Raw genomic sequence first — 12,472 nt, 5'->3', positions numbered from 1 at the left:
AATCCTAGGGAGCGGCCTGTCATTCAGCTGTGGCTGCACTTCTATTGTTGTCGCTAGACGAGGTTCCCATCTCCTCTCGGCTGGAGCTGACCATGCATGCTCCTTTCATGAGACAGCCACACAGTCAGGCCCCTCTATTGTAGCCCACTGGTGGGGGTCTGGACCAGGGGGTGTGAGGCCTTGTTTGTACACATATTGATTAAATTGAATGACAGGTTCAAGTCTGTTGTGACTGACGATTAACATAAACACAAATCAAGTACCTGGTCAACTCACCGAAGATTTGTTTTGTGAGATTACACAGGTCCAGTTGTCACAATGTCTCTTCTGTCTCTCTCCTCTCTCTCTCTCTCTCTCTCTCTCTCTCTCTCTCTCTCTCTCTCTCTCTCTCTCTCTCTCTCTCTCTCTCTGTCTCTGTCTCTGTCTCTCTGTTGCTGTCTCTCTCTCTCTATCTTTCCTGTCTCTCTGTTGCTGTCTCTCTCGGTTACTGTCTCTTTCTCTTTCTCTCTGCTGTCTTACAGTTCAGTGTTATCTCCCTTAAATGAGATTATAGATTTCAGAGTGCTTGATGACTCTCGGAGGAGCAGGTTTCCATAGTGATATGGATGGACAGAGCAGTGGGAGGGAGTCTACAGTTTTAGTGGTCTCAGATCTTAGCTAACATCTTATCCTAAAGCTGAACTGATGTCAAGCTTTGTGCTTCCAGTAGAGAGGCTTCCTGTATCAATATCCCCACTTCGGGTTTTATCTTAATGGATTCACAGCAGAAGGGCTCTGTAATCTGTGATGTTTCTAAAGTAGTGCACTATGTAGGGAATATGGTTCCTTTTGGGACGCAGACTGGCAGGTTAGTGGTGAACACATCATAGAGACGCGACAATGATACTTAATACTTACTTTGTTGTCGATGGATTGGTCACCGTCCTCCGTTCGCCTGCCCTTTCGTTCACACGCTAGTCGCTCGCTGGTCACACGCTAGTCACACGCTAGTCACACGCCAGTCACACGCTAGTGACACGCTAGTCACACGCCAGTCACACGCCAGTCTCACGCTAGTCACACGCTAGTCACACGCTGGTCACACGCTAGTCACACGCCAGCTAGTCACACGCCAGTCACACGCTAGTGCCACGCTAGTCACACGCTAGTCACACGCTAGTCACACGCTAGTCACGCGCTAGTCACACGAGATATCTCAGACAGCACTCGTCGTATTTTGACAAAACTTGGGTGAATGACGTATCTTGTCATAGAGATCTGTCATTTACAAAATGACACTGATTGGCCCAAGGCTGGAGCTATAGTAATTTGTGAGTCAGACCAGAGAGGAAGAGACGCAACGAGAGAGACAAATGGGACCATAAATGGTTTTGTGTGGAGAGTGTCAAACTTGGTTAACAAACATTTGTATGGCTTATTTGCTAGAATATATAGATTTCGTAGTTGTTAGGTTGAATGAACTGAGTGTACTGGTAAATTGGAGTTACATCCTGGCAACTGTATCAGAGTTGTGCCTGTTGTTCACACGCATATCTGCCATCTCATTGGCTAGAATGGTGCCACCTGATCTTGCCTCCTCCCGACTGCCTTCTATTCTGAGAAATGTCTTTAGATAACATTCCACTCATTGCCAAAGACACTGGCATTTTGACAATCTCAATGTTCAAAAGAGACAAATTGTCAGGCGTCTTTCTGTTGGCACTAACTCCGCCATGGTTAGTTGGAAAAAGTCCATGAGGAAAAATAACGGGTTTTTTTTTGGGGGGGGGGGGGGGTTTGTTCTATGAATTAACCTACGTCACCTAATGTATTTTTTGGGTGAATCTTTAAAACACATAAATCACAGTAAGGTCATGTTAACTGATTGATATTATCTCATAGAACAACAACATATAAGATCTAAGTCTGTGTTTAACCTCTGACCTTATTTTCGTCTTTCGTTCCAAAACCGCATTCTAATCCCTGGTAGGGATGACTGAACGAATCAGACGCATCCACATGGGGGACGACATGTTTAGTGTTGCCTTGTTGTATGTCATTCAGTGGGGATCCTTATTCATTTGGAAAACCAATTGTAGGGTTTATACACATGCCCCCCCCCCACATTCTGAAATTCCAACGGTCCCCCCCACATTCTGAAATTCCAACGGTCCCACCCCCACATTCTGAAATTCCAACGGTCCCCCCCCACATTCTGAAATTCCAACGGTCCCCCCACATTCTGAAATTCCAACGGTCCCCCCACATTCTGAAATTCCAACGGTCCCCCCACACATTCTGAAATTCCAACAGTCCCCCCCACATTCTGAAATTCCAACGGTCCCACCCCCACATTCTGAAATTCCAACGGTCCCCCCCATTCTGAAATTCCAACGGTCCCACCCCCACATTCTGAAATTCCAACGGTCCCCCCCACATTCTGAAATTCCAACGGTCCCCCCCCACATTCTGAAATTCCCGGTCCCCCCACATTCTGAAATTCCAACGGTCCCCCCCCCACATTCTGAAATTCCAACGGTCCCCCCTCCCCACTTCTAAAACAAAATTTACTCCCCTGCCTTAAATAGTAACAACGAAGACATTTGTACTAGCGATACCCAGGGTCATATTTAGAGAGTTGGGCCAACTTTTAAAATGGATGCCATGTTAGTAACTTTTATCTAGCATTCCATTTATCCATTAATGTATTTGCAGTCTTGTACATAGCATTGTTTAAATTCAGAAAATTATGTGAGCAGCAATTGGTCAATATTGCCCGTGAGGAGCTAATATGGCTGCCATGGAAAGTAGTGCCATGGTTATTATTGGTCCTTCTGTAGCTCAGTTGGTAGAGCATGGCGCTTGTAACGCCAGGGTAGTGGGTTCGATCCCCGGGACCACCCATACGTAGAATGTATGCACACATGACTGTAAGTCGCTTTGGATAAAAGCGTCTGCTAAATGGCATATATTATTATTATTATTTTTTTTAATTAAAACGTTTTATTTAACTAGGCAAGTCAGTTAAGAACAAATTCTTATTTTACAATGACAGCCTACCCCTGGGCCAAAACCTCCCCTAATACGGACGACGCTGGGCCAATTGTACGCCGCCCTCTTGGGCCTCCCGATCACGGCCAGTTGTGATACAGCCCGGAATCGAACCAGGGTCTGTAGTGACGCCTCTAGCACTGAGATGCAGTGTCTTAGACCGCTGAGCCTCTCAGGAGCCCCATGTAAATGCATCATTGCAGAAACATCAATGTCCTTAATTCTCTAGATAAATAACTTCGGCAATACCTAAAGCTACCAGTAATTTCAATTGTGAAGCATCTATGTCGTGCTTATGAAGTCTATATGAAGGCTTTATAAAGCCTTGATGCACTTCAAAATTAAGCAGGACTCTTCTTCTTCTATTTCAGGTGTTGCTATACCCGTCTCCCGGACTCTGTGTTTGGGCTCGTTTCGAGAGGCTTTCCGAGCAGGCAGGTCCCAGGCAGGAGGCACCATGTCCGGGGCCTCTGTGAAGGTGGCGGTGCGGGTCCGCCCCTTCAACTCCAGAGAGATGGGGAAGGACAGCAAATGCATCATCCAGATGTCAGGAAACACAACCAGTGAGTATCACACACACACACACACACACACACACACACACACACACACACACACACACACACACACACACACACACACACACACACACACACACACACACACACACACACACACACACACACACACACACACACACACACACACACACAGAAACAGACACACAGACACACACGCACGTCACACACAGACACACACACACAGACACGTGTCACACACACACAAACACACACACACAGACACACACACGTCACACACACACACACGCACGCACGCACGCACGCACGCACGCATGCACGCACGCACGCACGCACGCACACACACACACACACACACACACACACACACACACACACACACACACACACACACACACACACACACACACATCACACACACACACTGTGTAAAATAACACTGTCATTACTACAGTAATGCCGCTCTGTACCATCACTCACTCATATATCTTTATGTACATATTCTTTATCCCCTTACACTTGTGTCTATAACGTAGTAGTTTTGGAATTGTTAGCTAGATTACTTGTTGGTTATCACTGCATTGTCGGAACTAGAAGCACAAGCATTTCGCTACACTCGCATTAACATCTGCTAACCATGTGTATGTGACAAATAAAACATTTTGATTTGATTTGAACAATGTTGTTAAATATTCTTTCACACTTACATATACGATGTTAAAACTGAATCACAAAGGAAGGCAGCCATTTTGTTTTTAATGCTATGACTCCACAGTGTTCAGCCAGCCAGATTACACACACACACACACACACACACACACACACACACACACACACACACACACACACACACACACACACACACACACACACACACACACACACACACACACACACACACACACACACACACACACACACACACACACACACACGTTATTATGCCTCCACGGTGCCCTCAGACAGCCTTTCACTGAACAGTCAATTACGGGAAACAAAGGAACAAATCTGACCTGCCATTCATTTGCGGTTTCCTTTCCTCGTTCGTGTAAATGTGGAGGAATTAGGTCATGTGATTTTCACTTTCTGAGGGTGGTTGTTGAACTGTACGTACGGGTTTCTCTCTTTTAATAGATTGGTTTTCATATGGTTAGAATTGTACAATAAAAATGATTATATTTTGGGAATGGAAGCAGTACAATGTTATTGCCTATGCTAGTGTAGCTTGCATGTGTGTTGCATGTGTGTTGCATGTGAGTTGCATGTGTGTTGCTATACCATTGTACAGTTAGAAAAAATGGATCAATGTTCATGGTATGGCTAGGCTAGAAAGAACCTGGGAGACACCACAAATTACTTTGGGGGGGGGGGGGTTTGAGGGATTTATTACGGCTGGAGTCTGGAAGCATTTTGATTGGTCGGTCACCTCTCTCTTGTCCATTGTCCGGGCCTGGTTTCTTGAGATCCCAGGTTATTAAGAGAAGTCTTAGCCATGGCGTTAGGGAGACTGCAGAGAGACTTGATATCCAGCCAGTTCAGTAAGGTGCAGCCATTGGTCAATAATAGATTAGCTTCCCTAAAATATTTAGCATATGGCCTAATTTAGCTTATCCACCCCCCCCCCCCCGCCACCTCCCCGTTCCCTATCCTTCTTCATGTCATGACTGGCTCGAGTCAAAAAACCAAGTCCCTGTTCCCTAGCCTTCTTCATGTCATGGCTGGCTCGAGTCAAAATACCAAGTCCCCGTTCCCTAGCCTTCTTCATGTCATGGCTGGCTCGAGTCAAAATACCAGGTCAGGGGGTGTAGAGAAAAGAGAGAGTGTAGAGAAAAGGAGTATTGGAAAGGCCAGGGGGTGTAGAGGAAAGGAGTATTGGAAAGGTCAGGGGGTGTAGAGGAAAGGAGTATTGGAAAGGTCAGGGGGGTGTCGAGGAAAGGAGTATTGGAAAGGTCATGGGGGTGTAGAGGAAAGGAGTATTGGAAAGGTCATGGGGTGTAGAGGAAAGGAGTATTGGAAAGGTCATGGGGTGTAGAGGAAAGGAGTATTGGAAAGGTCATGGGGTGTAGAGGAAAGGAGTATTGGAATGGCCAGGGGGTGTAGAGGAAAGGAGTATTGGAAAGGTCAGGGGTGTAGAGGAAAGGAGTATTGGAATGGCCAGGGGGTGTAGAGGAAAGGAGTATTGGAAAGGTCAGGGGTGTAGAGGAAAGGAGTATTGGAAAGGCCAGGGGGTGTAGAGGAAAGGAGTATTGGAAAGGTCAGGGGGTGTAGAGGAAAGGAGTATTGGAATGGCCAGGGGTGTAGAGGAAAGGAGTATTGGAAAGGTCAGGGGGTGTAGAGAAAAGGAGTATTGGAATGGCCAGGGGGTGTAGAGGAAAGGAGTATTGGAAAGGTCAGGGGGTGTAGAGGAAAGGAGTATTGGAAAGGTCGGGGGGTATAGAGGAAAGGAGTATTGGAATGGCCAGGGGGTGTAGAGGAAAGGAGTATTGGAAAGGTCGGGGGGTGTAGTAGGTAAAGCCTTGGGGTTGTATTTCAACAAACACAATTGTACATCTAAGGGCTGGTGATAGCACTATGAGTTCGGGGGTGTGTCAGAAATATCTCTGCTATTTTCACAACCGGAATTATGGGCGCAGTAGCTGTGAAAAAGTAGCTGTGAAAAGGCGGAGTTTTGATGAATAAACAAGTTGAAGGTGTGTCAAGGTTTGACCCCCTCACTGGCCAATCAGAACGTGATCCATGGTTAAATATGTGGATTGCTTTAAGTTGTGGTTTATCGTCTTTTATGTATTACATTGTCATCGACTCCAAATCAAATGTTAGTCCGTTATAGCCCATTTTTGGGGGGTATTATCCGACAGAAACAAAATAACAAAATGTAATCCTATCTCATATTTGATCATGTAAATATGTTGAATATGTTTTGGTACAGAAATAGCATGGCTTCATTATGGGAACGTATTGTTAACATAGGAGAGGAGGCTTGAGGACAACACAGTCAGTATAGGCAGGTTGGCGTTTTCCCCCTCATGACTGTTGTTCTGGAGGCAGCTCTGTAGAGAGTGGTCACTAGCTGGCACAGCCACAAAGTCATAAAATCTGATTTTTAATCCTAATTCTAATCCAAACCTTAATCACACTGCTAATCCTAATGCCTAACCCTAACCTTAAATGAAGACCGAAAAGTTCATTTTGGTTTTCACAAATTTTATAGCCAATATAAAATATTGCTAATTTTGACTTTGCAGCTGGCCTATCTAAGGGTAAATCGCTCAGTTCTGCCTTCAGGACAAGATTCATGACAATAAACGTCAACCTGCTGAGTATTACGGGAGAGGAGATTTAGCCCGTATAGAGTTTATAGGTATATTAGCTAATGTTTTATATCTGTTCAGTATAGAGTATCTAAGGATGGAGTACCTATAGGCCCTTCTTACAGTAGATATGACCAGCCCTATAGGCTCTTCTTACAGTAGATATGACCAGCCCTATAGGCCCTTCTTACAGTAACTATGACCAGCCCTATAGGCTCTTCTTACAGTAGCTATGACCAGCCCTATAGGCTCTTCTTACAGTAGCTATGACCAGCCCTATAGGCTCTTCTTACAGTAGCTATGACCAGCCCTATAGGCTCTTCTTACAGTAGATATGACCAGCCCTATAGGCTCTTTTTACAGTAACTATGACCAGTCCTATAAGCTCTTCTTACAGTAGCTATGACCAGCCCTATAGGCCCTTCTTACAGTAGCTTACAAAGCTATGCATTGTCGGAACTAGAAGCACAAGCATTTCGCTACACTCGCATTAACATCTGCTAACCATGTGTATGTGACAAATACAATTTGATTTGATTTGATTTGATTTACAGTAGCTATGACCAGCCCTATAGGCCCTTCTTACAGTAGCTATGACCAGCCCTATAGGCTCTTCTTACAGTAGCTATGACCAGCCCTATAGGCCCTTCTTACAGTAGCTATGACCAGCCCTATAGGCCCTTCTTACAGTAGATATGACCAGCCCTATAGGCTCTTCTTACAGTAGCTATGACCAGTCCTATAAGCTCTTCTTACAGTAGCTATGACCAGCCCTATAGGCCCTTCTTACAGTAGCTTACAAAGCTATGCATTGTCGGAACTAGAAGCACAAGCATTTCGCTACACTCGCATTAACATCTGCTAACCATGTGTATGTGACAAATAAAATTTGATTTGATTTGATTTGATTTGATTTACAGTAGCTATGACCAGCCCTATAGGCCCTTCTTACAGTAGATATGACCAGCCCTATAGGCTCTTCTTACAGTAACTATGACCAGCCCTATAGGCCCTTCTTACAGTAGCTATGACCAGCCCTATAGGCTCTTCTTACAGTAGATATGACCAGCCCTATAGGCCCTTCTTACAGTAGCTATGACCAGCCCTATAGGCTCTTCTTACAGTAGCTATGACCAGCCCTATAGGCCCTTCTTACAGTAGCTATGACCAGCCCTATAGGCCCTTCTTACAGTAGCTATGACCAGCCCTATAGGCTCTTCTTACAGTAGATATGACCAGCCCTATAGGCCCTTCTTACAGTAGATATGACCAGCCCTATAGGCTCTTCTTACAGTAGCTATGACCAGCCCTATAGGCTCTTCTTACAGTAGCTATGACCAGCCCTATAGGCTCTTCTTACAGTAGATATGACCAGCCCTATAGGCTCTTTTTACAGTAACTATGACCAGCCCTATAAGCTCTTCTTACAGTAGCTATGACCAGCCCTATAGGCTCTTCTTACAGTAGCTATGACCAGCCCTATAAGCCCTTCTTACAGTAGATATGACCAGCCCTATAGGTCCTTCTTACAGTAGCTATGACCAGCCCTATAGGCCCTTCTTACAGTAGCTATGACCAGCCCTATAGGCTCTTCTTACAGTAGATATGACCAGCCCTATAGGCCCTTCTTACAGTAGATATGACCAGCCCTATAGGCTCTTCTTACAGTAGCTATGACCAGCCCTATAGGCCCTTCTTACAGTAGATATGACCAGCCCTATAGGCTCTTCTTACAGTAGCTATGACCAGCCCTATAGGCTCTTCTTACAGTAGCTATGACCAGCCCTATAGGCTCTTCTTACAGTAGATATGACCAGCCCTATAGGCCCTTCTTACAGTAGCTATGACCAGCCCTATAAGCCCTTCTTACAGTAGATATGACCAGCCCTATAGGTCCTTCTTACAGTAGCTATGACCAGCCCTATAGGCCCTTCTTACAGTAGCTATGACCAGCCCTATAGGCTCTTCTTACAGTAGCTATGACCAGCCCTATAGGCCCTTCTTACAGTAGCTATGACCAGCCCTATAGGCCCTTCTTACAGTAGCTATGACCAGCCCTATAGGCCCTTCTTACAGTAGCTATGACCAGCCCTATAGGCCCTTCTTACAGTAGCTATGACCAGCCCTATAGGCCATTCTTACAGTAACTATGACCAGCCCTATAGGCCCTTCTTAAAGTAGCTATGACCAGCCCTATAGGCTCTTCTTACAGTAGCTATGACCAGCCCTATAGGCCCTTCTTACAGTAGCTATGACCAGCGCTATAGGCTCTTCTTACAGTAGCTATGACCAGCCCTATAGGCCCTTCTTACAGTAGATATGACCAGCTCTATAGGCCCTTCTTACAGTAGCTATGACCAGCCCTATAGGCCCTTCTTACAGTAGCTATGACCAGCCCTATAGGCCCTTCTTACAGTAGCTATGACCAGCCCTATAGGCCATTCTTACTGTAACTATGACCAGCCCTATAGGCCCTTCTTAAAGTAGCTATGACCAGCCCTATAGGCTCTTCTTACAGTAGCTATGACCAGCCCTATAGGCCCTTCTTACAGTAGCTATGACCAGTCCTATAGGCCCTTCTTACAGTAGCTATGACCAGCGCTATAGGCTCTTCTTACAGTAGCTATGACCAGCCCTATAGGCCCTTCTTACAGTAGATATGACCAGCTCTATAGGCCCTTACAGTAGCTATGACCAGCCCTATAGGCCCTTCTTACAGTGGCTATGACCAGCCCTATAGGCCCTTCTTACAGTAGCTATGACCAGCCCTATAGGCCCTTCTTACAGTAGCTATGACCAGCCCTATAGGCCATTCTTACAGTAGCTATGACCAGCCCTATAGGCCCTTCTTACAGTAGCTATGACCAGCCCTATAGACCCTGTCATATGGCACTGGCCTATGTCTCTGCCACTTAACCAATAGAGAGAGAGGGAGGGACGGCCATCTCTGCCACTTAACCAATAGAGAGAGGGAAGGACGGCCATCTCTGCATCTTAACCAATAGAGAGAGGGAAGGACGGCCATCTCTGCCACTTAACCAATAGAGAGAGGGAAGGACGGCCATCTCTGCATCTTAACCAATAGAGAGAGAGGGAGGGACAGCCATCTCCTCATCTTAACCAATAGAGAGAGAGGGAGGGACGGTCATCTCTGCATCTTAACCAATAGAGAGAGAGGGAGGGACTGCCATCTCTGCATCTTAACCAATAGAGAGGGAGGGACGGCCATCTCCTCATCTTAACCAATAGAGAGAGAGGGAGGGACAGCCATCTCTGCATCTTAACCAATAGAGAGAGAGGGAGGGACGGCCATCTCCTCATCTTAACCAATAGAGAGAGAGGGAGGGACGGCCATCTCTGCATCTTAACCAATAGAGAGAGAGGGAGGGACGGTCATCTCATCTTAACCAATAGAGAGAGAGGGAGGGACGGTCATCTCTGCCACTTAACCAATAGAGAGAGAGGGAGGGACAGCCATCTCCTCATCTTAACCAATAGAGAGAGAGGGAGGGACTGCCATCTCTGCATCTTAACCAATAGAGAGAGAGGGAGGGACTGCCATCTCTGCATCTTAACCAATAGAGAGAGAGGGAGGGACGGCCATCTCTGCATCTTAACCAATAGAGAGAGAGGGAGGGACGGCCATCTCTGCATCTTAACCGATAGAGAGAGAGGGAGGGACGGCCATCTCTGCATCTTAACCAATAGAGAGAGAGGGAGGGACGGCCATATCTGCATCTTAACCAATAGAGAGAGAGGGAGGGACGGCCATCTCTGCATCTTAACCAATAGAGAGAGAGGGAGGGACGGCCATCTCTGCATCTTAACCAATAGAGAGAGAGGGAGGGACGGCCATCTCTGCATCTTAACCAATAGAGAGAGAGGGAGGGACGGCCATCTCTGCATCTTAACCAATAGAGAGAGAGGGAGGGACGGCCATCTCTGCATCTTAACCAATAGAGAGAGAGGGAGGGACGGCCATCTCTGCATCTTAACCAATAGAGAGAGGGAGGGACGGCCATCTCCTCATCTTAACCAATAGAGAGAGAGGGAGGGACGGCCATCTCCTCATCTTAACCAATAGAGAGAGAGGGAGGGTCGGCCATCTCTGCATCTTAACCAATAGAGAGAGAGGGAGGGACGGCCATCTCTGCATCTTAACCAATAGAGAGAGAGGGAGGGACTGCCATCTCCTCATCTTAACCAATAGAGAGAGAGGGAGGGACGGTCATCTTTGCATTTTAACCAATAGAGAGAGAGGGAGGGACAGCCATCTCTGCCACTTAACCAATAGAGAGAGAGGGAGGGAAGGTCATCTCTGCATTTTAACCAATAGAGAGAGAGGGAGGGACAGCCATCTCTGCATCTTAACCAATAGAGAGAGAGGGAGGGACGGTCATCTCTGCATCTTAACCAATAGAGAGAGAGGGAGGGACTGCCATCTCTGCATCTTAACCAATAGAGAGAGAGGGAGGGACAGCCATCTCTGCCACTTAACCAATAGAGAGAGAGGGAGGGACGGTCATCTCTGCATCTTAACCAATAGAGAGAGAGGGAGGGACGGCCATCTCTGCATCTTAACCAATAGAGAGAGAGGGATAACATTGCTCCTTTGCAGCACAGAATACAGATGTGGGGGTTCATGGGAGTTCGGGGACCAATCAGCTCCTTTGCAGCACAGAATACAGATGGGGGGGGGTTCATGGGAGTTCGGTGGACCAATCAGCTCCTTTGCAGCACAAAATACAGATGGGTGGGTTCATGGGAGTTCGATGGACCAAGCGGGGCACATAATTGATTTTCAACGCAAGATTACCTACAAGAACATTCTGTTTGCTGTGCCAGGGGCATTTCCCGTGTCATCTCATCTCAGGAGACGATCTCTCTCTCACCTCTGAATGTAGCTGGGTGCAGTCACAGCTGTCTTTCTCTCTGTAACCTCACCGTGACCTCACCGTGACCTGTCTGTGACCTCTCTGTTAACTTACGGCAACAATGAAATGTACCATGTCATCAAAAACACATCCACTTAACTTAAACCATTTCAATTTCACTGTGTTTACAAGAAGTTTACCTTAAAATCAGCAGCATTCTAAACCCTCCTCAGACTTACTTTTTTTGGATGGGACAGCATGGATGGGACAGCATGGATGGGACATCATGGATGGGACAGCATGGATGGGACAGCATGGATGGGACAGCATGGATGGGACATCATGGATGGGACAGCATTGATGGGACAGCATGGATGGGACAGCATGGATGGGACAGCATTGATGGGACAGCATGGATGGGACAGCATTGATGGGACAGCATTGATGGGACAGCATGGATGGGACAGCATGGATGGGACAGCATTGATGGGACAGCATTGATGGGACAGGATAGATGGGACCGCATTGATGGGACAGCATTGATGGGACAGTATGGATGGGACAGCATTGATGGGACAGCATGGATGGGACAGCATTGATGGGACAGCATTGATGGGACAGCATAGATGGGACAGCATAGATGGGACAGCATGGATGGGACAGCATGGATGGGACTGCATGGATGGGACAGCATTGATGGGACAGCATTGATGGGACA

The 12,472-nt window shown here is 46.7% G+C and overlaps 1 protein-coding gene across 15 annotated transcripts in view; it reads left to right on the top strand.

Moving 5' to 3' along the window:
* Positions 1-12,472, top strand: part of LOC123996431 (kinesin-like protein KIF1A) — a 154,533-nt gene that overhangs the window by 11,610 nt on the left and 130,451 nt on the right. For all 15 annotated transcript variants that reach the window (XM_046299901.1, XM_046299892.1, XM_046299882.1 and 12 more), the window contains exon 2: positions 3,402-3,593. In XM_046299901.1, the coding sequence (XP_046155857.1) occupies positions 3,488-3,593 (106 nt within the window). In that variant the 5' untranslated portion in view covers positions 3,402-3,487. The remainder of the gene's footprint in view (positions 1-3,401; positions 3,594-12,472) is intronic.

Source organism: Oncorhynchus gorbuscha, linkage group LG02 (assembly GCF_021184085.1).
Source record: "Oncorhynchus gorbuscha isolate QuinsamMale2020 ecotype Even-year linkage group LG02, OgorEven_v1.0, whole genome shotgun sequence".
Lineage (NCBI taxonomy): Eukaryota > Metazoa > Chordata > Actinopteri > Salmoniformes > Salmonidae > Oncorhynchus > Oncorhynchus gorbuscha.
The sequence above is the reverse complement of the archived record's forward strand: the minus strand, read 5'-3'. Positions and strand labels throughout refer to the sequence as shown.